Source organism: Sciurus vulgaris (assembly GCF_902686455.1).
Source record: "Sciurus vulgaris genome assembly, chromosome: 8".
NCBI lineage: Eukaryota > Metazoa > Chordata > Mammalia > Rodentia > Sciuridae > Sciurus > Sciurus vulgaris.
The window spans coordinates 114,691,653-114,719,272 of record NC_136468.1 but is presented as its reverse complement, the minus strand read 5'-3'; the positions used below and the strand labels follow the sequence as shown (position 1 = coordinate 114,719,272).

The 27,620-nt window shown below is 34.6% G+C and overlaps 1 protein-coding gene across 2 annotated transcripts; it reads left to right on the top strand.

The window, feature by feature from the left end:
• Window positions 1-20,276: 20,276 nt before the first annotated feature.
• Window positions 20,277-26,707, top strand: SEC61G (SEC61 translocon subunit gamma; the record flags this gene model as incomplete). 2 transcript variants are annotated; one of them, XM_079149921.1, is made up of 3 exons in its annotated part: window positions 20,277-20,426; window positions 21,974-22,073; window positions 23,545-23,651. In XM_079149921.1, the coding sequence occupies exons 2-3, from the start codon at window positions 21,980-21,982 to the stop codon at window positions 23,649-23,651; spliced, it is 201 nt and encodes a 66-aa protein (XP_079006047.1). In that variant the 5' UTR covers window positions 20,277-20,426; window positions 21,974-21,979. The 2 variants fall into 2 exon arrangements, 1 of the variants encoding a protein (XP_079006047.1); XR_013765519.1 differs by lacking the exon at window positions 20,277-20,426 and adding an exon at window positions 26,554-26,707 and having other exon boundaries at window positions 22,040-22,073; window positions 23,545-23,647.
• Between the last annotated feature and the right edge of the window lie 913 nt (window positions 26,708-27,620).

The following is a 27,620-nucleotide window of genomic DNA, read 5'->3' as shown; positions in this document are numbered from 1 at the left end:
TCCAATTTCTAACATACAAACTTGAACCTTCTGTTTAGAAAAACATTCCCAATGGATAGAGAATTTTAGGTTTATATTTCTACCCCTTAACTTCTACCCCCACTAGCAGCTTAAAGAGGTCATTCTGCCCTTTTTGTTTCAGATGACATATATGCTTTTGGTCTTTTAATCCTATGTATGTATGTATGTTATGTTTATTTTTTAATTGGCTGATTTTTAAGATAATCATTTTAATCACTGATATTTCAAAATTCAAGTGTTAGCTTTGGCCTTGTTTTTAGTTTTCATTTTTTTTTACTATTTATTCTGTTTAGGTATGTTTTTTAACTTTCTGAATGTGCTGGTTTATAATTAATCAAATTTGGAAAATTTTGTGTTCAGTGATGTCATTGTCCTACCTTGAAATCATCTTCAGTGGGAATATTTGTACTGTGAAAAACAGGGCTACAAATCAAAGCTTTTTCTCCTTCATAAAGTCAGGGTTTTTTTTGGCGGGAAGAGGGTGGGGTACTGGGGATTGAACTCAGGGGCACTGAGCCACATCTCCAGCCCTATTTTGTATTATATTTAGAGACAGAGTCTCACTGAGTTGCTTAGCGCCTCGCTTTTGCTGAAGCTGGCTTTGAATTTACAATCCTCCTGCTTCAGCCTCCCAAGCTGCTGGAATTACAGGCATGCACGACTGTGTCCAGCATAGAGTTAGTTTTAAAAGTTTACCAGCATACTTTGGCTCACAGGTTGCTAATGTTTGGTTCATTTTCAATCTTCTTTTCTTTAATTTTATTATGGTAATTTTTATTGCTATGTTCAAATTTATTGATCTTTTCATCTGATGTTCTCCTTGGGTGCTATTCCTATATTGAGAATTTTCCATTTCAGATATTGTATTTTTCAGCTCTTGAAGTTCAATTCGTTTTCTGTTAAGATATTTTCTCTTGATCTCTCCATTATGTTTATTTTTTTAATCATTAGGCTTATTTTAAAATAATTTTATTAAAGTTTTAAAAATTTAATAAAAATCAAAAATTTTAAATTAATTTTCTTTTAGTCATTCACTGACAATTTCCTCATCTCTGCTATTTGTATGTCTGTTTCTACTGACTGTTTTTTCTTCTGTCGCATTTTTCTTTATAAATAATAATCAATTTTGAATGTTTAGCCTAGATTTGTTCCTTCTTTCCTTCTTTTGTACAAGTATGATGAATTTAGTTCTATTATTAAGATGTCATCCTTCTAAGGTTTCTTCTGAATGTTCCATAGAGTCAACAATGCCTCTCCATTTGGTTGGTTAGAACTACATGTCTCCCAGACCTTGTGTTCTCTGGGAATCATCTTAAAACTTCTGGTCATATAATGCTCAGCCTTGTGGAGTGGCATCTTACATAAACACAATTGGTTTTCATCAACAGACTCAAAGGGGACTCTTTACAGATGACCAGAGGTCTTTCACATTCAGCTCCTTCCTCTATGCTAGTATGCCCTAGAAATTCCAGCCATCTTAGACTTCTTGATATCTAATAATTAGCATTCTCTGCATGAGATTCATCTCCCTACCTGTAGCTTTTATTTGGAAAGGGAAAATTTTAAGATTCTATTTTTTTTTTTTTTTTGCACTCCGATTATGGAAGTTTTCTACTTCCTGTTCCCTAGTGTCTGAAAACAGTTTTTTTTTTTTTTTTCTGGTACATTTTATTCAGTTACCTCATTTAATAAGCAAGTCTTGTCACAGCTTGCCAGCCATCATGGTTGGCAGCTGAAGTCATTGTGCACTTAACCAAACCAATGATCTTCCTTCATCTAGGGTATGCTAGAGTTTTTGACAGGGCTCTGAATAGCACTATTAAACTTAGGTTGAATACATTATGAATAATAAGAAGTTAAAATCCATTGCTTCAATACCAATTGTAGCTGAGGGAACTGAGAACTGAAGCCTGGTGGCCCTCTTGTACAGTGAATAGATTAGTCCTTCCTTGGTATTAAATAATTAGAATGGAATAAAATGAACTGAGAGCTAGGTGTTAAATTTCTCATTCCTAAAAATATCTATAAAGTAACCATAGGGGGAGGGCAGTAAGGGGTGGTAGAGAAACAGATAAAATGGAAAAATATTCTGACCTGGGATTTAGGAAGCTTGGTTCAAAAACCTCTATATTTTCCTCATTTGCTTCCCTTTGTTTGAAAAACAGGCAATTAAACTCTTTATCCTATAACTATCTTTCTGACTTGACCACTCTTTGCCACTGCTTTGTTCTTTCCATTGTTCTTAGCAGTATCCCATGTTAATTGGTGTAATATCTTTTGGCTAGAGAACTGATCTTAGGAATGGCATCAATTAACACAGGGTAGGTGCTAAGAGCAGATCAGGGCACTGTAAGTAGAAGATAAAAACAGGCATATCAAATGACTTCTTGTAATAAAGTAGATGTTTTGCTATTTTCCATGTTAACAGAATTTCTGGGCAAAGGAATCACAAGATATCAGAGCCTGATATTTTAATATCCCATCTTCTTATTAAGATTAAATGAGTATGAAGTGAAAGAGAAATCCAGATTTTACCTCCTCCAACATTTTATAATAAACAATAATTAACAGCACCAAAAAGCCAAGGGGAAAACCAAACAAGAAAAAGCATACAACTTCATGCCATAAACTTTAGCAAAAAGAAAGGGAAAACAACATAAAAAGGAAAATTCTGGCATAGCTCCCCAAACTTAATCCTAAGCACCAAAAAGAGTGATCAAAATATTGATAATTTCCATAAATATTTCTTACTTTGGAGAAAAGTTGTCTGAGGAGTTGAGTAGGAAAATTTAAAAAATAAATCTTCACGAGTTAAAAACCTCTACAACATGACACTGATGCAAGAATAGAGGCAGGAGAGACATCAAGACATTTGGAACATTGGAAGAATAGTCTGAGACTAAGTTCTATTTTGTTCCACATTAACTGTGAGCACTCTGGACCAAATGAATATCAGGACAAGGCACTGGGTCAGATTTCAGAGCATAAAACAGAATACATCTCCTTAAGCCAAAGAAACACTGTTAGAGCTAGGCCTATACCATTTCCATTTTTCTCAGACTACAGAGGAGATAAAAGCAATACATACATTCCAAAACAGGAATCCTGTTTGAAATCCTGTTGTGAAAAAACACAAAGGATATGGAGGAGAATTCAGTTACACTATAGATAGAAAAGGAGGGCTGGGGAGATAGCTCAGGTGGTAGAGTAGATAGAAAAGGAGAAGTCAAACAGAGCTGCCCGTGTTCTGCATACACAAGATTTTAAAAACCACATAACCCTATTATTCTCCTTGTTTTTTAATTTTAAATTTTTGTAATAAAATTTTTAAAAGATATTTTAAATTATATAAACCTATTACTGAAACATACATAGAGATGAAAATAGTAGAAATCTTAAAGAAATAGAAGGAAGCTCTCTACAACTAACATCTGGGACCAAAAAAAGCATAATATGGACATTAATCCCATAACATGACTTATCATCAATAAACTAATTTAAAAAGTAGAATGAAATAAAGAAGGAAAGTTATACCATTAAAGAAAAACTTAAGAATCAAGACATCAATATCAAAGAATGAATTAAAAACAGCAGGAAACAAGTTAAAAACTGAATTTAAATGTAAAAAAGCTTGGTTAACCACAGTGAGTACAGAGGGAATAAGGTTGAACAGTTAAGAAAATACTATCATGAGTGAAGAAGAGCTAACAAATGTTTAGTCTCCTTTAAACAGATAACCCAACAGGTCAAACAGAAAACATTACAACATGTAAGAACACAAAATTTCCTTGACCTGAAGTAAAAGTCAAATAGTGTAGGGGACAGAATTATACAGAATATCACTTTCCACTTTTCACTAAATTTCAGGAGTAAAAAGAATTCTTTAATCACAAGAATTCTTTAAGAACAAAGATGGAAAACTTTGAGTTAATATCAGATTTCCTCTTAGAAACGATTAGTGCTGGAAAGTAATGGAACAATTATATTTCAGCAAAGTCATAAAGATACCCATTTTTAATGCACCCAACTCATTCAAACATGCATGAACTCCAAGAAATATCATGTCCCTAAGCTACTTTGAAAAAGAGAATAGAACCTACTTGACAATAAAGTGTAACTGACCAAAAATTATCTTTAAAATGAAGTTTAAAATCTGCTATCCATTTTCCTAAAGTTTTTACAGAGCTCTCTTCTATAAAATTAATTCTACATGCAACAATGAAAAATATTTCATCATTCCTTTCCTTTGAGATTATTCTGTGTGTGAACAAAAATCATACTTGCTTGAATTTTAAATATTTCTTTTAGGAAACTAATAAAAGCTCATACCTTCTTACATGAGCTCACATGGGGTGCCATGTAGGATACCAAAGACTGGTGACTTCAACAACAAAAGTTTATTTTTACATAATTATGGAGGCTAGGAATCTGAGATCATGATGTCAGCAAGGTTGGTTTCTTCCGAAGCCTTTCTCCTGAATTCTCACATCATCTCACCTCTATACATATCTTTATTCAAATTTTCTTTTTAAAAATGACGCAACCTGAGCATGGTGGCATATGTCTTGTAATTCCAGGTACTTAGGAAGCTGAGGCAAAAGGATGGCAAGTTCAGCCTGGGCCACTTAATGAGATCTTTGGCATCTCAGTTAGACTCTGTTTCAAAAACCAAAATAAAAAGTATTGGGGATGTAGCTCAGTGTTAGACCCCCACCCAGTCATGTTCAATCCCCAGTACCAAAATAAATTAAACAAAACACCAGTCATACTACATTAGGGTCCATCCTAATGACCTCATTTTAACTTAATTAGCTCTTTAAAGATACTATCTCTAAATATAGTCACATTCTGAGTAGGGCCAGGACTTCGATATGTGAATTCTTAGGTGACGTAGTTGAACGCATAATATTCTCCATAACTCCATGTAAATACAATGTGAGTGGATACTATCATGTTTCATTATTGAAGCCCTGAGGAATATAGTAAAGGTTTCAGAACCCCCTTTTCTTTTTTTTTTCATTTGTTATTTTTTCCTTCCCCCTACCCCTCCCACCCCTCTTTTCCCTCTATACAGTCCCTCTTTCCTCCATTCTTGCCCCCCTCCCACCCCCCATTATGTGTCATCATCCACTTATCAGTGAGATCATTTGTCCTTTGGTTTTTTGAGATTGGCTTATCTCACTTAGCATGATATTCTCCAATTTCATCCATTTGCCTGCAAATGCCATAATTTTATTATTCTCTATAGATGAGTAATATCCCATTGCATATATATACCACAGTTTCTTTATCCATTCATCAATTGAAGGACATCTAGGTTGGTTCCACAATCTGGCTATAGTGAATTGAGCAGCTATGAACATTGATGTGCCTGTATCTCTGTAGTATGCTGATTTTAAATCCTTTGGGTATAGGCCAAGGAGTGGGATAGCTGGGTCAAATGGTGGTTCCATTCCAAGTTTTCTAAGGACTCTCCATACTGCTTTCCAGAGTGGCTGCACTAATTTGCAGCCCCACCAGCAATGTATGAGTGTACCTTTTTCCCCACATCCTCTCCAACATCTATTATTGCTTGTATTCTTGATAATCCCCATTCTAATTGAGGTGAGATGGAATCTTAGTGTAGTTTTGATTTGCATTTCTCTTATAACTAGAGATGTTGAACATTTTTTCATATATTTGTTGACTGCTTGTAGATCTTCTTCTGTGAAGTGTCTGTTTCATATCCTTAGCCCATTTGTTGATTGGGTTATTTGTATTCTTGGTGTAGAGTTTTTTGAGTTCTTTATATATTCTGGATATAAGTGCTCTATCTGAAGTATGAGTGGCAAAGTTATTCTCCCACTCTGTAGGCTCTCTCTTCACATTGCTGATAGTTTCCTTTGCTGAGAGAAAGCTGTTTAGTTTGAATCTATCCCAGTTATTGATTCTTGCTTTTATTTCTTGAGCTATGGGAGTCCTGTTAAGGAAGTCTGATCCTAAGACAACATGTTGAAGATTTGGACCTACTTTTATGCAAGGTCTCTGGTCTGATTTCGAGGTCCTTGATCCATTGTGAGTTGATTTTTTGTGCAGGATGAGAGATAGGGGTTTAGTTTCATTCTGTTGCATATGGATTTCCAGTTTTCCCAGCACCATTTGTTGAACAGGCTATCTTTTCTCCATTGCATATTTTTGGCACCTTTGCCTAGTATGAGAAAATTGTACTTATTTGGGTTTGTGTCCATGTCCTCTATTCTGTACCATTGATCTACCTGTCTATTTTGGTGCCAATACCATGCCATTTTTGTTACTATTGCTTTGTAGCATAGTTGAAGTTCTGGTATTTCGATACCCCCTGCTTCATTCTTCCTGCTAAGGATTGCTTTAGCTATTCTGGGTTTCTTATTCTTCCACATGAATCTCATGATTGCTTGCTCTATTTCTGTAAGGTACATCATTGGGATTTTAATTGGAATTGCAATGAATCTGTATAGCATTTTTGGTAGTATGGCAATTTTGACAATATTAATTCTGCCTATCCAAGAACATGGGAGATCTTTCCATCTTCTAAGGTCTTCCTCAATTTCTTTCTTCAATGTTTTGAAGTTTTCATTGTAGAGATCTTTGAACTCTTTGGTTAGATTGATTCCCAAGTATTTTTTATTTTGAGGCTATTGCAAATGGAGTTGTTTTCCTCATTTCCCTTTCAGCTATTTCGTCGGTTGCATATAAAAATGCTTTATATTTATGTGTGTTGATTTTATAGCCTGCTATTTTGCTGAATTCATTGATAAGATCTAGAAGTTTTCTGGAGGAGTTTTTTGGATCCTCTACATACAGAATCATGTCATCAGCAAATAGTGATAGCTTAAGTTCCTCTTTTCCTATTCGTATCCCTTTAATTTCTTTAGTCTCCCTAATTGCTCTGGCTAGAGTTTCGAGGACAACGTTGAATAGAAGTGGTGAAAGAGGACATCCCTGTCTCGTTCCTGTTTTTAAAGGGAATGGTTTCAGTTTTTCTCCATTAAGAATGATGTTGGGGGCTGGGGATATAGCTCAGTTGGTAGAGTGCTTTCCTTGCAAGCACAAGGCCCTGGGTTCAATCCCCAGCACCGCAAAAAAAATAAAAAAATAAAAAAATAAAAATGATGTTGGCCATGGGCTTAACATAGCCTTTACAATGTTCAGGTATGTTCCTTCTATCCCTATCTTTTCTAGTGTTTTGAGCATGAAGGGGTGTTGTATTTTGTCAAACGCTTTTTCTGTGTCAATTGAAATAACCATATGATTCTTATCCTTAAGTCTACTGACATGATGGATAATGTTTATTGATTTACGGATGTTCAACCATCCTTGCATTCCAGGAATGAACCCCACTTGATTGTGGTGCACAATTTCTTAATATGTTTTTGGATACGGTTTGCCAATATTTTGTTAAGGATCTTTGCATCTATATTCATCAAGGATATTGGTCTAAAATTTTCTTTCCTTGATGTGTCTTTTCCTGGTTTGGGTATGAGGGTGATATTAGCTTCATAAAATGAGTTTGGTAGGGTACCCTTCTTTTCTATTTCCTGGAATACTTTGAGAAGTATTGGAATGAGTTCTTCTTTGAAAGTCTTGTAGAACTTGGCTGAGAATTCATCTGGTCCTGGGCTTTTCTTGGATGGTAGGTTTTTAATGGCTTCTTCTATTTCATTGCATAATATTGATCTGTTTATATTGTGTATGTCCTCCTGGTTCAGTTTGGGAGGAGCATATGTCTCTAGAAATTTGTCAATGTCTTCGGTAGTTTCTATTTTGTTGGAATACAGATTTTTTAAGTATCTTCTCATTATGTTCTGTATCTCAGTGGTGTCTGTCGTGATATCTCCTTTTTCATCATGAATTTTAGTAATTTGATTTTTCTCTCTCCTTCTCTTTGTGTGGCTAAGGGTTTGTCTATTTTGTTTACTTTTTCAAAGAACAAACTTTTTGTTTTGTCAATTTTTTGGATTGTTTCTTTTGTTTCAATTTCATTGATTTCAGCTCTGATTTTAATTACTTCCTGTCTTCTACTACTTTTGCTGTTATTCTGTTCTTTTTCTAGGGCTTTGAGGTGTAATGTTAGGTCATTTAGTTGTTGACGTTTCCTTTTTAAATAAGTCAACTTGTTAGAACTAAGTTCATGGTCAAAATCATCTTTTTCAACTCCTTTGTCTTGGGACAAGTATTGAACTTCTCAGAATCATGATAAAAATTATTTCAACTACTTATAGAGGGGGAAAGTGCATGTGTTCCAATGTTGCTTAATGTTTTAAAGCATAAAGGAAAGAGTGGAATGACTAGTTTCTCTCCATCTCCTATGAATCTTAATTTTTATTTTAACTTTGTAGTATGGCCTTTTTAGAGTAAAGTTTATAGAAAGAGAATAGAAAGTACAGAGAACTAGGGTGGGGTTGTGGCTCAGTGACAGAGTGCTGTCTACCATGTGCGAGGCACTGAGTTCGATTCTCAGCACCACATACAAATAAATATAATAAAGGTGCACTGCTAACTAAGAGAAAATATTTTTTAAAAAAGTACAGAGAGCTATCATAACTCTTTACATGCTCTGCAGTTTCTCCTATCATTAATATCTTATACTGCTTTTACTTTTGTTACAATAAATAAATACTGATATATTATTAACTACATATCATAGATTACATTTGGTTTCACTCTTTGTACAAATTTTGAAAAACATATGTCATATGTTCACCACAGTATAGTCTCATGCAGAATGATTTCAACTGCACTAAAAATCTTCTGTACTCCCGGCTCTTGCTTCCTCTGTCATGCCCACTCAGGTCCCTGACTCATCTTTTCACTCTAAAGTTTTGCCTTTTCTAGAAGGTCATCTAGTTGGAAATATAACTATGTAGTTTTATCAGACTGGCTTCTTTCACTTACCGATATAAATTTAATGTTCCTTAGTGTTTTTTCACGACTTGATAGCTCATTTCTTTTTGGCATGGAACAGTATTCCATTGTCTGGATGTATGCAGTTTATTCTTTCATCTATTTGAGGACATCTTGTTTGCCTTCACATCCTGGCAATTAGGAATAAAGCTACTATAAACATTTGTAAAATGGGTCCTTGCCTCAATGCCAATTACTGCCAATTTAATCATATGGATGCAATTTTGAGAAAAGAGTTGTTTTATTCCTTTGCTAATGAAGGAGAAACACAGGGGACTCCTGTCCCAGAGGCTGTGGTTCTGTCCTTCAGGAGGAACAGGGGAATTTTAAAGGAGCTCTTCAAAGGCTACATACCTAGAAGGTATGCCCTGAAAGGGGTCCCAAGGGCCATGAAGGTGTGTTAACATTCACTTGTTAATTTGGGAGATGTTCAGTTCCTAGATACTCTGGCCCATAGATATCTCCTTGCTGCGAAGCACAGTTAACTCAGGATAATCTTGTTCCCTGCCCCCAGGTTAGTAAGGGGGAGACAGAGAAGAGGAAAAGGAAAACAGGACCCTTTTAAAAATAAGCCTCAGAGCTATATTCAAAAGGTGAAGTGGACCACTGTTACAGTTCCTGATAAAATTAAAAACAGAACTAACAGATGATTCAGCAATCCCACTACTGGGAACTGAAATTAGTATGCCAAAGACATGTCTGCATTCTCATTTTATGGAGTCCTATTCATAATAGCTAAGATAGGAATCATTCTAAGTGTCTATTAACAGATAAATGGATTAAAAATGTGCATGTATACCTAATGGAATAATATTCAGCCCAACAAAATAATGAAACCTTGTCATTTTTGACAACTCTGAAGAACCTGGAGGATATTATGGTAAGTGATATATGCCAGGTATAGAAGGACAAATACTGCATAATCTCACTCATGTGTGAAATCCAAAAAGAGCTGATCTCATTGAAGTTGAGAGTAAAATGGTGGATAACAGTAGCTTGCTGAGGCAGACAAATTATTGATAAGAAAAGTGCGCATTCACATGGAAAATAATGAAATTGGACTCTTATTCTCACCACTTAGAAAAGTCAACTCAAAATGAATCAAAGACTTAAGTGTAAGAACCCAAATCACTAGAAAACATAGGGGGACCATTTTATAGCATTGATCTGACCATTGATTTTTTTTTTTTTTTTTTTTTTGGATAAGACTTCAAAAGCAAAGGCAACAAGAACACACAAATGGGATTATATCAAAGTAAAAGAAAACAATCAACAAAGTGAAGGGTTGACCTAGAGTATGGGAAAAAACATTTGTAAACTATGTATCTGATAAGGGGTTAATATTCAAAATTTATAAGGAACTCAACTCAATACAAAGAAAATAAATAATTCTATTTAAAATGGGCAAAAGACAAAAACAGAATTTCTCAAAAGAAAACATACAAATAGCCAACAGGTACATAAAAAAACGAATAAAACAATGACAAAAGACTTACCTAATTGCTAATCATTAGGGAAATGCAAATCAGTGTCACAAAAAGATATCACCTTATACCTGTTAGAATGTCTATTATCAATATAAAATATAATTAGAAGGTATTTTGAAAATTTATACTCCAACAATATAGAAAATCTCAACGACATCAACAGGTTTCTAGAAACATATGAATTATCTAAACCGAACCAGGAGGACATACACAATTTACATAGATCAATTTCAAGTAATGAAATAGAAGAAGTCATCAAAAGCCTACCAACAAAGAAAACTCCGGGACCAGACGGGTTCTCAGCTGAGTTCTACAAAACCTTTAAAGAAGAGCTCATTCCAATACTCCTCAAAGTATTCCATGAAATAGAAGAGGAGGGAACCCTCCCAAACTCATTCTCCGAAGCCAATATCACCCTGATACCTAAACCAGACAGAGACACATGGAGGAAAGAAAATTTCAGACCAATATCCTCAATGAACATCGATGCAAAAATTCTCAACAAAATTTTAGCAAATCACATACAAAAATATATTAAAAAGATAGTGCACCTGATCAAGTGGGTTTTATCCCAGGGATGCAAGGTTGGTTCAACATATGGAAAAAAATAAATGTAATTGACCATATCAACAGACTTAAAATCAAGAATCACGTGATTATTTCAATAGATGCAGAAAAAGCATTTGATAAAATACAGCACCCCTTCATGCTCAAAACACTAGGAAAAAATAGGGATAGTAGGAACATTCCTCAACATTGTAAAGGCCATCTATGCTAAGCTCATGGCCAATATCATTCTAAATGGTGAAAAACTGAAAGCATTCCCCCTAAAAACTGGAACAAGGTAGGGATGCCCTCTTTCACCACTTCTATTCAACATTGTCCTCGAAACTATAGCCAGAGCAATTAGGCAGACCAAGGAAATAAAAGGGATATGAATAGGAAAAGACGAACTCAAACTATCCCTATTTGCTGATGTCATGATTATATATGTAGAGGAACCTGGAAATTCCACCAGAAAACTTTTAGAACTCATAAGTGAACTCAATAAAGTAGCAGAATATAAGATCAATGCTCATAAATCTAATGCATTTTTATACATAAGTGATGAATTCTCAGAAAGAGAAGTTAGGAAAACTACCCCATTCACAATAGCTTTGAAAAAAAATAAAATACTTGGGAATCAATCTAACAAAAGAGGTGAAAGACCTCTACAATGAGAACTACAGAACACTAATGAAAGAAATTAAAGAAAACCTTAGAAGATGGAAAGATCTCCCATGTTCTTGGATAGGCAGAATTAATATTGTCAAAATTGCCATACTACCAAAAGTGCTATACAGATTCAATGCAATTCCAATTAAAATCCCAATGATGTACCTTACAGAAATAGAGCAAGCAATCATGAGATTCATCTGGAAGAATAAGAAACCCAGAATAGCTAAAGCAATCCTTAGCAGGAAGAATGAAGCAGGGGGTATCGAAATACCAGAACTTCAACTATACTACAAAGCAATAGTAACAAAAATGGCATGGTATTGGCACCAAAATAGACAGGTAGATCAATGGTACAGAATAGAGGACACGGACACAAACCCAAATAAGTACAATTTTCTCATACTAGGCAAAGGTGCCAAAAATATGCAATGGAGAAAAGATAGCCTGTTCAACAAATGGTGCTGGGAAAACTGGAAATCCATATGCAACAGAATGAAACTAAATCCCTATCTCTCACCCTGCACAAAACTCAACTCAAAATGGACCAAGAACCTTGGAATCAGACCAGAGACCCTGCATCTTAGAGAAGAAAAAGTAGGTCCAAATCTTCAACTTGTTGGCTTAGGATCAGACTTCCTTAAAAGGACTCCCATAGCACAAGAAATAAAAGCAAGAATCAATAATAACTGGGATAGATTAAAACTAAAAAGCTTTCTCTCAACAAAGGAAACTATCAGCAATGTGAAGAGAGAGCCTACAGAGTGGGAGAATATCTTTGCCACTCATACTTCAGATAGAGCACTAATTTCCAGAATATATAAAGAACTCAAAAAACTTTACACCAAGAATACAAAGAACCCAATCAACAAATGGGCTAAGGAAATGAACAGATACTTCACAGAAGAAGATATACAAGCAATCAACAGATACATGAAAAAATGTTCAACATCTCTAGTAATAAGAGAAATGCAAATCAAAACTACACTAAGATTCCATCCAATTCCCAATTAGAATGACAATTACCAAGAATACAAGCAACAATTGGTGTTGGAGAGGATGTGGGGAAAAAGGTACACTCATACATTGCTGATGTGGTTGCAAATTAGTGCAGCCACTCTGGAAAGCAGAGTGAGCAGTCTTAGAAAACTTGGAATGGGTGGCTTGGGAGATAGTTCGGTCGGTAGAGTGCTTGCCTTGTAAGCACAGGCCCTGGGTTCGATCCCCAGCACCGAAAAAAAAAAATAGAAAAAAGAAAACTTGTAATGGAACCACCATTTGACCCGGCTATCCCACCGCTCCTAGGCCTATAACCAAAGGACTTAAAATCAGCATACTACAGAGATACAGGCACATCAATGTTCATAGCTGCTCAATTCACAATAGCCAGATTGTGGAACCAACCTAGATGCCCTTCTAATGATGAATGGAAAAGAAACTGTGGTATATATATACAACAGAATATTACTCAGCCATAAAGAATAATAAAATAATAGCATCTGCAGGCAAATGGATGAAGTTGGAGAATATCATGCTAAGTAAGATAAGCCATTTTCAAAAAACCAAAGGGCGAATGATCTCTCTGATAAGCGGATGATGATACATAATGGGGACTGGGAGGAAGGCAAGAATGGAGGAAGGAGGAACTGTATAGAGGGAAAAGAGGGGTGGGAGCGAGGGAAAAATAACAGAATAAATCAAACAGCATTGCCCTATGTAAATGTATGATTACACAAACGGTATGCCTCTACTTCATGTACAACCAGAGAAACCAGTTATATCCCATTTGTTTACAATAATAATAATAAAAAAGGATGTCTGTTATCAAAAAGAAAAAGATAAGTGTTGATGAGGATGTAGAGAAAAAGAACCCATTACACACTGCTGGTGGGAATGTAAAGTAGTATGTTCACTATGGAAAATGACATAGAAGCTCCTCAAAGTGTTAAAAAATATATAACCATATAACCATATAACCCAGCAATCGCTCTTCTGGGTATATATCCAAACAAAATGAAATTAATATATCAAAGAAATATCTGCCTTTCCATGCATATTACAGCATTATTTACAATAACCAAGATACAGAATCAGTTAATCTACTGATAAATGGAAAAAGAAAATGTAGTATGTATACACAATGGAATACTATTCAGTCAAAACAAAGAATGAAAAATTGTCATTTGTAACACCTCAATAAAATTGTAGAACATTATATTAAGTAAATTAAGTAAAATAAGCCAGGCACAGAAGGACAAGTACCACATGATCTCACCCATATGTGGAATCTAATGAAGTTGGTCTCATAAAAGTAGAGAGAAGAGTATTTATTAAAGGAATGGATGATTAGAGGGGAGGGGAAAAAAAGGAAAATGTTCGTCAAAGGACATATAATTAGTTAGGAAAGAAGAACGTAAAAAATGCACCTAGAACAGCCAAATATGTATAAATGAGAAGTGATAACTAGGGGCTGCAGAGTGGTGGGAGAGAGAACAGGTGGTGGGGTGGAGAGAAATGGGAAATGATTACTGATAGTCATGGCGTTTCTTTTTTATGTGATAAATATGCTTAAAATTTTTGTGGTAATGGTTACACAACTTTTTGGAATACTATAAACTACTGATTGTACCTTTTAAGTGGGTAAATTCCATGATATGTGAATTTTATTTTCAATAAAGCTGTTTGAAAGAAAAAAAATAGCAGCACTGCACAATGGAAGACGCCTCAAACACTGAATGATTGTGTCAAACATCACATTCCTGTTTCAAGACGATGGCCTTGGCAAAAAATAAACACTATGTCAAACCAAGTTGTGTGTTGCAGCAGTCAGCTTACCTGCAGGAAACATGAAGGGAAAGAGGTCTATTACGGTGACTAGGAAGTGGTCAGAAAATATTTTTTAAAGTTTTTAAAGTTATGAGAGGAGCCGAGTTTCAAGAGGAAGTAGTCAAAACTGTTTGCTGGAATTGGCATTATTATTCAATCATTTTTAATTGAAGAACAATTTTAAATTTTTGCTATACATACAATTAATTTATAATTATCATTTATGTAAAAAGTTTTAAAGAACTTTAGTTATAATGTGTATGAACTTTTTTCGACTTATAAAAACTTTCAAACAGAAAACTTGAAATTATTCAGTGAATATCTATAAACTCACAACAAAGAGTCTAAATTTAACATTTTGCCCTATTTGCTTTATCACACATAGGTCCACACATCTTCTGTCCAAAGAGTAATCTACTTTTTTTTAAGTAGAGTTAAGTTGTAGATATCCAGATACTTCACTCCTGAACATATCAGTAGTTGTATCTTTTAATTAGAATTCCTTATTTGCTTATAGTGTTCTATTTCTTGAGGTAGAATGCACAGATGTTAGGAGTACTTTTGCTATGAACCGATATTTTTGTCTTCCCCCAGATTCATATGTTGAAGTTCTACTGTGATGGAAGTTGCAGGTGAGGTCTTTGGGAAGTCATATATTTAGGACAGTGGAGCTCCCATGAAGAGGCTTTTGTTCTTATTATCTCCTGTCCACCATATGAGGATACAAAGAGAAGATGGCCATCTGTAAATCAGGAAGGGGGGCTCTACCAAGAATCCAACCATGTTGGTACTATGATCTCCAACTTCCAGTTTTCAAAAACCTAAGAAATAAATACTTGTTTTTTAAGTCATCTCAGTTTAATAAGCTGTTTCTGTTTCAGAACATTACATTCACTTCCAGGTTCTCTGATCCCACTTCTTAATCCATATCCCCAAAGGCAAATGCTGTTATATTTTCTACCATACATTAATTTTACCATATCTAGAATTTTCTATAAATGAAATTGTATGGTATGCATGCTTCTGCTTAAGCTTCTCTCATTTCCCACTTATGTGTTCTTTTTAGTACACATGACAGTAGAGTGTATTTTGACATATTATACATGACTGGATTATAACTTCCCATTCTTGTGGTTGTACATGTGAAGTTACACTGGTTATGTATTCATATATGAACATAGGAAAGTTATGTCTGATTCATTCACTTCCCACTTAAAAAATATTTATTGATGTTCTTTCAGAACATTAATGCTATTATGGAATAGCATTTCATTGAGAGAATACAGCTGTATATTTTATCCATTTCACCAGTGGTGAACCTGTTGATTTAATTTTTTGTTTGCTTGTTGCTATTATGAATAAAGCAATAAACAAACATTCCTGTGCATATCTTTTTGTGATTTTCATGTCTTCATTAAATACCCCAGAATTGGAATTGTGGGGGCATAGAGTGGTGGTGCATGCTTAAATCTATAACAAGCTACTAGACCTTTTACAAAAAGGACTATGCCATTTTATGCTCCTATACTCGTGTATGAGTTCTGGTCTACTTATACTTTTGTACAGATTTGTTGCTGTCAGCCTTTTTAAACACTCTTATGATTGTATAGTGATGAAATATGATATGCTATCATTTCATGATTACTCCATTCAAATTATTTTCTAATTTCCCCTGTTGTTTCTTCTTTGACCAATGGATTATTTTAGAAGTATTCTGTTTAATATATTCTCAAATATTTGGAAATATTCTTGTCTGTTTTTTTATAGATTCCAATTTAACCTAACAATGGTCAGAGAAAACAATGTATGATTTGAACATTTTAACTTATTTTTATGTAAGTTTTAGAGTCATAGCAAAATTGAGAGGAAGGTACAGAGAACTTCCAGATACTCCCTACTTTCACACATAAATATCCTACCCCATTATCAACAACTCCCACGAGTGGTGTATTTATGACAACTCATGACCCTATAATGACACATCATAATCACCCAAAGTTAACAGTTTATATAAGGGCACATTCTTACTGCTGTATATTCTACAGCTTTGGGCAAATATATGATGACATGTGTCTGAAGGAGAACAAGACTAAGTGGCCTTAGTGTATGCAGGCCTTCCCTCTCTGGGTTATAATTCTCAGGCGGTATATAACTTCCTGAGTTAAGAGGATTATATAATCTGAGTTAGAGGTTTATATAACTCCAACCTGGACTCTTGTCTTCATATCACCTAGTACAGGATGTCCTATACTTGAGCATAGTGAGCTCAGAGTGCCTGATGCAGAAAACTCAGAGTGCTTTCTGGGTCCCTCAGTGGGAGTGCCAAGCGGGTCATATGATTATAACACTCCATCTACCCTGGGCAAACTTCCAGAGCTTTTGGTGGCCTACTCACTATGGATTCTAGGCTTTTGGAAGACCTCACAGTCTATATGAGTGATAAGTTTATTTTGCCTGACATGTTAAGTGCTCTGTTTCACTAGATTCACATTCTAGCATCTGAGTGTGTACAAAATCTCTTGCTAGATTTGAGAACCTATGCGGGAGCCATCATTATAGTATCATGCAGACTATATTCACTCTTAATTCCTGTGTTGTATTTATCACTCCTAGTCCCAAGTCTGAAAACCACTGTTTTTACTGTCTTCAGTTTGCCATTTTCTAGATTGTCACATAATTGTAATCACAAAGTATAAGGTCTTTTCATATTGGTTTCTTTTACTTTGGACATTCCATGTCTTTTTATGGTTTGATAACTGACATTTTTGTACTGAATAGTATTTCACTATCTAGGTATATCAGTTTATCTATTTACCCAATGAGGTGTCTCTTGGTTGCTTTCAATTTGGGGCAATTATAAATAAAACTGCTATAAACCACCATTGTGCAGCTTTTTGTATAGATTGCCATTTTCAGTTTCTCCAGGAAAATACTAAGAAGTAGTATTGCTACATAATATGGTCGATTACTAAATTTTCTAAGAAACTGCTGAAATTTCTTCCAAAATAACTATATCATTTCGCATTCCCATGTGAATCTTTTTATATTTATTAAGAATTGTTTTATGACCAGCACATATTCTCTTCTGGTGAAATTACCTCATGTTTTTGAAAATAATTTTGCCATTGGTTGGGGGTGCTCAGTTTACAGAGTAATTAAGTCAAGGTGTTTGAAAATATTCAGAGCTTCTCTTTATTGAGGTTTTTAATATTCTACATAGCTGAAAGATGATTGTTAAAATATTCTATTTGTAGATCTTTTTTCAATTTTTGTTTTATGTATTTTGAAGTTCTATATTAAGACATGCAGATTTAAAACTGTTATGCCCTCCTAAGGAATTGACCTTCTATCATTATGAAATTCCCCTTTCTATCTTCAGTAATTTCCTATGTTGAAGTCTACATTTTCTAATATTATCTGACATAAAAATCCCTGGGGTCAAATTCTTATAGTGTCTTTGTGGTGCTGGGAATTGAACCCAGGGCTTTGTGCATGGGAGGCAAGCACTCTACCAACTGAGCTACATCCCCAGCCCTAACAGTGTCTTCTTATGGTATGCATTTCCATCTGTTTACTTGCAATCTGTATGTTCTTATATGTAAAGTGCACCCTTGCCACCATCAACACGTAACTGTCTTGGTTTACTTTTTTTCATAAAAATACACTTCGATATGATTTTCTTTTAAGGGAAACTCAAACATAAGACTTACATAAAATGTAACTATAACTATATTGGTGGTTTTATTTAGTTTTCCAATTTCTAACTGCTTTTTCTCATTTCCTTCTTTCCTGCCTTTGGGTTGTATATTTCCTTTAATGTCATACTAACACATATGACTAGCTTTTTTGCTCTATCTCTATACAGCATTTAATTTTTTTTGACAGGGAGAGGTGGGATTGCATTTCAGTCTTAATATTGTACCACTTTATGAGAAATACAAGAATGTTTCAATAATATGGTTCCATTTACCACTTCCATGGCCAAAGGCTGTGTTATGATGGACTATATTTGCCATTTTAAAAATCAATGGCTGTAGCTCTGAATCCAAGGAGAAACTCTAAATCATCTATTTCTATTTGTGGGTTTATAAATACAACTCATCCAAATAGCAAAAGACTTATTAATGGTCTAATGTGATGCATCTAGTTACTTGCTTCTAGTAGTCTTGTCATATATGTGTATTATAGTGACAGGCATAAATTTTTTTGTAGATTTTAAAACTTTGGGATGGTATGATTATGGTTTTTAACCCGAGTCAAAGCAAAACACTGAAGTCTGTTAATAATTGTTTCACCACACTGTTGACTGCAAGATGTGTTGGCTCTAAAGTATAGTAAAAATTATTTCAAAGTCCAGATGTCTGTGCATTTTTTCTTCTCTCCCTAACAATGGTGCAAAAAGGGTATCTGAGAAACAAGGATGAAATTAGCTAAGAGAGTACTGTGTGCAAAGAAATGCTAGAACTCTTTATGCTTCTTAAATCTTAGTTCCTAAACTCTCCATTTTTGCTTTTTTTAATGGAAACATCTAACCCATGAATCACCAGATATTGATTTAGTGGTTCTGGGTTAGAGGTCAGGAATATTCGATTTTAACACATTGTCCATTATGTTATGTATTCATTATCTTTTATTTGGAGTCATTTCTAGCCAGAAGAGGCGGCTCATACCTAAAATCCTAGTGATTTGGGAGGTGGAAGCAGGAGGATCACAAGTTCAAGTTCAAGACCAGCCTCAATCTCTTAGCCAGACTGTGAGTCAAAATTTAAAAAACAAAATAAATAAAAAGGACTGTAGTTGGGTTAAATACAAAGTACAAAAAAAGTCCCTTCCAAAGACTGGGATGTGTTTATTTGACTAATTCTTCATAATTTTTCATTCCTTGATTTCAGGCCATGTGTTATCTCCTTAGAGATCTATAATGACCATTCAAGGTAATCCTGTCCTTAGTTTACTATCTTTTTTTTCTTTAACAACACTATTTGCTACACAGTATTCATGTAGCCTTATAATTATTTACTTGTCTGTTCACTTTTCTATACTGGAAATTACCTTACCATACCATAAACTCTAAGAGGATATGGCATGTCTGGTTCATTTGTAACACCTAGTAACATTATACGTAGTACAGTTTTCCATAATTATATAAAGAATGATTCATTCTAAAACGAACAAAAATCACATGTCGGTAAGCTCAGTCACTGATGGGGTTCGTGTTTTCTGCAAAGCACAAAGGCACATACACAGCATAATCACTTAACGTATATGAAAACTAGACTATACCAAATGATGGCTTCAACTTAAGAAATACTCCATAACTGATGGCACAAGGCCACGTTTGCAGAGTGAAGCCATGAATGCAGCAGGACAGTCATGACTATTGCTTGTTTGGGACAACACCATACACATACACAAGTTATGTACAACAAGGAGACACACACCCAAGTTGGATCTCAGGGAACAGGAACTTTGAAGAGAAGTTCATTATCCTATCCAACGGGAACCCATTTAGGAGAGATTTACCTAGTTAGCGGCTGCTAGAGAGCAAGCACCGCCAAGGCCGCACAGGGCTCTTGCTGTGAACGCAAATAGCGTAAAGTCGGGCTGGAGGGGTGCAGGAAACTGTACTGGGCACTCAGCGGAGCAACAACTTAGCAGATACAGGACTCAAAACCTTGGAAGAAAGGCAACACCTGGCCACTACCACCCTCCCTCACTCAGCGCCTCACAGAATTTCTTCCCGGAAGCGAGGCTGAAACGCACGACGTATTGCGCCTGCGCACTGACGTCCCAGCGTAAAGAACCAATAGGACAGATGGGTGGGCGGGCTGTAGGCCGATACTCGATTTCCGATTCCGGTGGGCGTTTGTGGTTCTGCGCCCGTGCTACGTGTCTTTAGCATCTCAAGGGGCATCGGGGCAGCTGGGCGAGGAAGGCAGGGTGCTGACCCGAGGGGTAAGGGGGAACCGGGCGTGCTGGGAGGCTAGGCTTTGTGACTTGAGCAACCGGGCGTGCTGGGAGGTGGTGGGCGTAGGCGAGTTTCTGGTTCCCACGGCGGCGCCGGTGGGCGGTGAGAGGGTCCACTCGTTGAGATCCGAGTCCGGCCCTCGGTTTACCTTCCTGCACCGCCTGCGGTGGAAGTTGAGACCCAAGGCCGCGTCTACCCCATGTGCGGAAGAGGAATTCGATGGCCCATGTTTCTTCAGGACTGAGTCCTTCCCGGTCCATGGTTCCTCATCCTTTGCCGTCCCTAGGAGTAGAACTCTTCCTTTCTGGGGATTTCCAGTGTCTTCTGTGCTGTAGTCAGAGATGAAGACCTGTCGCCTGCACGGCTGGCGCTGTGTGTGTGTGTGTGTGTGTGTGTACGCTCGTGTTTTTGAATGCTGCCTTATAAGACTTCCGTATAGTAGTAAGTTGATCTAGGTTCTAAATGAAGAGATCGTAGTGGGTTCTTGAATCTCCTCAGATCTTTGAATACTGTGTTCTCTGTAGTGTGTATTTTTTCTGGAGAAAGAACCTTAAGCATTTATCGCGATGGGTATGATTACATAAAGTTTAAGACCATAGGATTTCAGCAGAGTTAAATACGGAGAAAATAAGCATTACTTTGTTTTTTGTTTCAGAACATTTTTCAGAATTTCTAATAAATCCCAAGTGTTTGATTTTTCCATATAATTGTCCACTGCTCACCCTAGGCGAGGAAACTGGGGCTTAGAGAGGTTTACATTTTGTAGCCAGGGTTTTGAATCACTATCTGACTGCTGTTTTAAGCACTGGGGATAGAGTTAAATGCCTTGGCCTTATTATTATTAGCTCTTTTACCAGTGTCTTTGCATGACGTTTCTATTAGGTTAATAAGCTCTCAAAAGAATCTATATGATGAAATACATAACCCTGTTTCCTTAAAAGATGTGTTCAAACCCTAAAGGTTTGGAGTTTAGTAGCCTCACAGAATCTGGATCCTACTTTAGCAAATCTTTGTGATTTTGAAATTTTATCTGTCTGTCCATTCCACACAATACACCTTTTATAGCGTATAAGCATGCTTTATAACAATAAGATTGAAATTTTAATTTGCTTTCATTTAAGGCTCTTGGTTAATGAGTAGTTTAAAATAAAATACAGAAAATAATTGTTACATTCTCAAATTACTTCTTAACAGAAACATTGAGAGGAATGCAGAGTGGGTAAGAAATAGGATGTGTTGTTGTCAATTCCTTAACCTTTTAATAGAGATAGCCTCTTTAAATTAAGTAGGTGATTCTTTGTAAGTAAGGATAACATTCTCCGATCTGATGTTTCCCTGGAATTTACAAATATAATATAAATTTAGGCTTTGAAGACTGGTTCTTTTGTTTGTTTAATTTTGTTTTATGAAGTGGAATAGATAATGTCAGACATGAATTTGTGACTGTCTCATTTACATCTTTATATAACTCAACAAGTCTTGGTTATATGATAAGTAATACTCCTGAGCAACTTTTGTTTGTTTGCTTAAACAGACAATTATGGATCAGGTAATGCAGTTTGTTGAGCCAAGTCGGCAGTTTGTGAAGGACTCGATTCGTCTTGTTAAAAGATGTACCAAACCTGATAGAAAAGGTAATACCATTAACATGAGAGTAAAAGTTAAATCTTTGCATTTTCTTAAGTGTTGAATTTAAAATCTTCCTGATTAACAACCATTGCATCCCTTTTATCAACATTATTTCTTCATTTTTATTGCTTTAGAACATGATCACTTCTTAAATTGTATACAGTTGTCTTTAAATTTTTGTTTTGTGTTTTTTTTTTTGGCCTTTTTTTTTTCCCCCCCTTTATTTTTGCTGCACTGGGCATGGAACCCAGAGGTGTCTACCACTGAACTACCTCCTCAGACCTTTTGTTTTTTATTTTGGAACTAGATGTCTCACTAAGTTGCCAAGGTTGCTCTGCTCTTGAACTTGTGATCCTCCTGCCTCAGCTTCCCAAAAGCTGGGATCACAGGCATGCAGCACTACTTTATGTATTTGTTTATGTATATTTAAGTGGTGTAAGGTTAGTTATTGCAGCTTTACTTTGCGTGTTACATTAAGTTAGTCTTTTTATGACTTTTTTGAATTTTAACATCTTTCATATTACTTCTAGAAAAATATCTTGAGTCTTCTCTGCTCTGTCCCCACCCAGTGAACAAAACTTTTAATGTGAATCCAGTAATATAGGTTGTTGCCAACCTAGAAAGTATATTTTGTTATGTATCATGATTCATTTATTAAAAAGTACAGCATAAGTTGTCTACTTTTATTCATTGAGTTAGAAACTGGGGATATAATACAGAATATAATTTAATACTATGTGTAATACAATATGTAAATAAATATAGAGAACAGTCTTTGTTCTCATGAAGCTAAGAATCTATCGGGGAAGACTGCCATAAATAAGTCATTGCAAGTTATTGTTTTTGAATCACTGCTGTGGTAGGAAATTAGAGTTAGAGAAGATATTAGGAGATCTGAACGCACGTGCTGTAAGGACTGACCAAGTCAGGAGGTCAGATGAAACTTTCCTGAGGAAATAACATGACACTTAGACATATCAGAGTTGAAATCTTTTTACAAAATTGTGCTTAATGTAATTTAATTTTTAAAGCCTTAATTTTAGATTTATCATGATAAACTTGATCATTGTGTCATGTAACAAAATTCTGCTTTTATAATTAGTATGTTATGGTAAAAATTGTTGTATCAAAACATTCAAAAAAATACTAGGTGTTCTCTCCTCCATCCTTTTTGTTTTTTTCTTCTCTTATTTAGGTCATTTGATGAGAAGAGCTGATATTTTCATTGCTCATTAATGGATTCACTATGACAGACATACACTTTCAGTTCTGTTTCCTTAAATGTCAACAAATATGAAAATTTAAAACTTGATCAAGTGTTCACTATTAGTAGGTATATATTGAACAGGAGAAGCGCCTAATAAATATAACTTTAGCATGAATAAAAGTTTATTTATGTTACTGATAGTTTTATTTTTCCCATACTTTCAATGATGGTGCAAAAAATTAATGAGAATTTTATGTCTTGAAATGCAGAATTCCAGAAGATTGCCATGGCAACAGCAATAGGATTTGCTATAATGGGATTCATTGGTTTCTTTGTGAAATTGATCCATATCCCTATTAATAACATCATTGTGTAAGTAAATTTTATAGAACAGACTCTAAGAATGAATGAAAATTGAACTATTTGAATTCAAATACCATTAATACCCAGAAATATCTCTTGACTTATTAATGTTGTAAGCATCTACTGATATTTATTATTTATATTTCATACTGTTTTGATACTAACTTTGTGAGCTAGGCACCATTTTCTTTGATAAAATTTTTCAGGTTCATGGAAGTAACTTAAAGGCATTCAATATGTCATGAAATATTCCGTGACAGAACCAATATTCAAATAGTTCTTCTTTGTACTGTATCTTGTTGATTTTTAAGAGATAAATAAAACTTTCTTCATTTGAAAATTATTATTTTGACAGAGTTCTGACTCTGAATCAGATTGCCTACATTCTTATCCTTAGTTTTGTTACTAGGAGTCATAGCTTTATGTTATTTAGCCCCTCTGCCCAGTTCATCCAATGAGGATAATAGTTCTTACTTGCATTCTAATAAAGATCAATGACTTGAAACCATTTAAGGTCTTGAGAAAATGATTTGGTTAAGGATTTAAATGGAAGTTATTATTGTGATTAACTACTATTACTAACAGTAGGATATTATAACCTTTAGGTATAAATAGGAGGAGAGAAAACTGAGGAGAACTGAGATCAACTTTATTCTTTTCCAAAGGCTTTTTGCTTTTTAAATCTATTGCAAGTCATTGGGACACCTGATGAATCTAGTTATCAGTTTTAGTTAAGTTTAGTGGAAGGACTTGGTATATGTTTCAGTACTTATTCTGTAATCTTGTGTTCATATTACTCTTTCTGCGTCATCTGCAGTTTGGGAGTTTGGTACCTCTCTTATTTTATGAGGTGATAAAGTCTGGAGCAATTATTTAGACAAGTTTTCAAAACTAAATCTCTTAAATACTAGGTATTTCATAATTGATACTGTCTTTTAAATGACAGGTGATCTGAATGTATATTGTCAGATGGATTTCTTAATTAGGTTACACTAGTTTAATCAGAAGTGCCAGAAAATGATATTTTAAGATCATGAAGAGTTGGAGCTGGAAGGAAACAAGTCACTCAAATCTCCTTTGTCAGTTCAGAAATATTTTTTATGTTACTAATGAGAAATGTTAACTCTGAAATGTGAAATCTTGAAAAGAACACCAAAATAGAATTCTGAAACCCTAGAATATTTCTGGGCTATAGTTGCCCAAATAAAGGAAAGGGTGTAATAGAGTCTCTTGTTAAGTTTTCTTTCTCAAACACAGTGTTTCTGCTTTTCTTGTCTCCTGTTCCATGGGCAGATAATTTTAATTAATATAAAGTCATTCTTTAACTTGATATGAAGCTTGTTTGCTATGATAATGGCACTCATTGTGCATAGTTACACCTTCTGGAACAACATATAAGCCTCTTTCACTTTTTTTTTTAATCCAAGGTTTTCCCCTACCCACACTTAGCAGTGTATTTTTATCTCTCTTGCCAGACTTCACTCTCTGCCTTGAGTCATACTTAGATATGTCTGCATGTTACAGTAAGATTATGAGTTCTGAGTAAAACCTGTTTAGTTATTTAATGTTATGTAAATATATAGGTATATTTACATAAAATATATATAAATGTATTTATGAATATTTATAAATACATATATTTATTTTTTTGTAGAATGTAGTCTAGTGCTATCTTACATCCATAAAGCCCTGAGTAAATGTTAGTTTAATTAAGTGATCAACTTCAGGTTCTTTATCTTTTTCCAATTTACCCTGTGCCACAGACTGTGAGTCAACTCATTCAATCCTCAGGAAGAAACTGAGGCATGGAGTTGAAGTAACTTTAAGTTGTATGGCTCATAAGTGGTGGAATAGCATATGAAACCTTTTGGATGCTTGTTGCTTAGAAAAATTTTTCTACTAGTTAAAAAATTGTTTCAGTGTTTACAGAGTTGAAACCAGTTTTTAGATACTTTTTAACCATAAAGACCAAATAAAGTGTTTTGTGAGATAAGTTACAGAAAAATATAAGCTTTTCATGTTATGCCATGAAATCATGTCACTGTTTAAATCATTTTGAAATGATGGCAAGGGAAATATAACCAGAAGCTTCCCTTTGACTAGATTAAATTATTGTGACATCTTTTTTCTTTACAATGTTTTTTTCCTCCTTATTTTATAATTATATCAGTCAGAATTAATGCCCAGAGTACTGTAATTTAAAGGAGTTATGCATTTGCTGGTCCTTTAGTCATATCAATCTAATTGAATAACATAGGCAATTTAAGTACTTAATAAAATAAGTATTTAGAAGTATTTTATAACTTTCATCTAGTAATGGAATTGTTTTTGTTTATTTAGTATCATAGTACTAAAAGGTATATCTAACATTATAATTTTACTATTTATGTTTTTTGTGGTATCATTTTCAGAGCTGGGGAGCCACATGCAAGACAAGTGCACTGCTACTGAGTAACATCTCTAGCCCTGTGCTTTTAATGCTTAGGTAGTGTTCTGCAGAAAAGATAGCTTTGGTTTTCATATGATTAGAACAAGTGTTTGAATGATTATTGCACCATGTAGTGGTTGAGAGTCATTGTGCTAGTCTTCAGTCTTTAGTTTGAACTGACTTGCTGATTTTATCAACTATTCTGTCATATAATTAATATTTGTTGTTTTGTTCAGGAAGACATGAGTATTGATTGTGAGTTTTAAAATATACCTGTGCAAAAAACCCACATAATCATTAAGGACCTTGTAGTTCTGAGATTTTAAATCTCAGCATGTCTTCTTTTATGCTCACTTGGATTAAAGTTAGTTATGGCTCTCAAATAACTGGTTCTGATTTCAAAGAATTATAGCATGTTGCAGTTCAAATAATTTTACAATTAAAAGCTCATGTATACTAAACAATGCCATTTTTCTTTCTTTTACAGGGGTGGCTGAATGCTTTTTGACAAAACTTTTCATCTTATGGATTAGTGAACAAGTGAGGGTTTGAGATGCTCATGAAGTAAAAGTTTCTCTGTTTACTTTTTTCTTCTGAGATATTTTCTATTGCTAAATTAAAATAATTTCAAAATAAACAAACTTCTCTTTTTTTCCCATCACATTTATCAGATTTTAATGATAGAAAATGATGGATTTTTAAACATTTTTTTTTTTGAATATTTTCATTCATAAGAGAAATTAACAGGTCCTGTAAAATAGCATTATTAGAGTGTTCTTTTTAGTCTGTTCATGTGGCTATAAGAAAATACTAAAGATTGGGTAATTTATAGATATATAGAATTTTTTCCCCCTACAATTCTAGAGGCTATGAAGTTCAAGTTCTGAGTACCAGCAGGTAGTACCTTCAGGGAAATAAAAATACACTGAAGCTTTGATCATCACTAATCTTAAGGAGACCATGAAGCCACCTTTTGTTGATAGATATTTAGCTCCTTAAAAGGATAAAAAGGTTTGTACGTGTGTGTGTTCTTAAATGCAAGTGTGTATATTTTTATGAGAATTTTGGGAGGGGGGTGTACATGTACAATTTTTTTGGGTACAGGTACATGTGTACATTTGCATGTATACATATATACAAATATACATGTTTATATTAAGCACATTGATGGAAATTCTAAAATACAAACTTTGCTATTCATAACCATATTTTGTTGTAGGACAAAATGAATCTGAAAAATAATTTTTCAACATAGGAAATTATAAATTCTCATTCATATCATACATTTGGGCTGCTCAGTTATTTTGATGACTTAATTGGTTTCTGACACATGGGTAAATAAGATATTACGTAAATATTTTGTATTTGTGCATGTATATAAAATGCAAATTTAACCAAGAGCTCAGGTGGTAGAGCAGATTAACCAGGTTATTCAACTTTAGTTGAATTTCCTAAATAAGAAAAAAATAGGGTTTTTTGTTTTGTTGTTTTTTATTAATCATACTCCTCATGTATATACTCCAACTCTCACTAAGTTGCTAAGTGCCTCCCTAA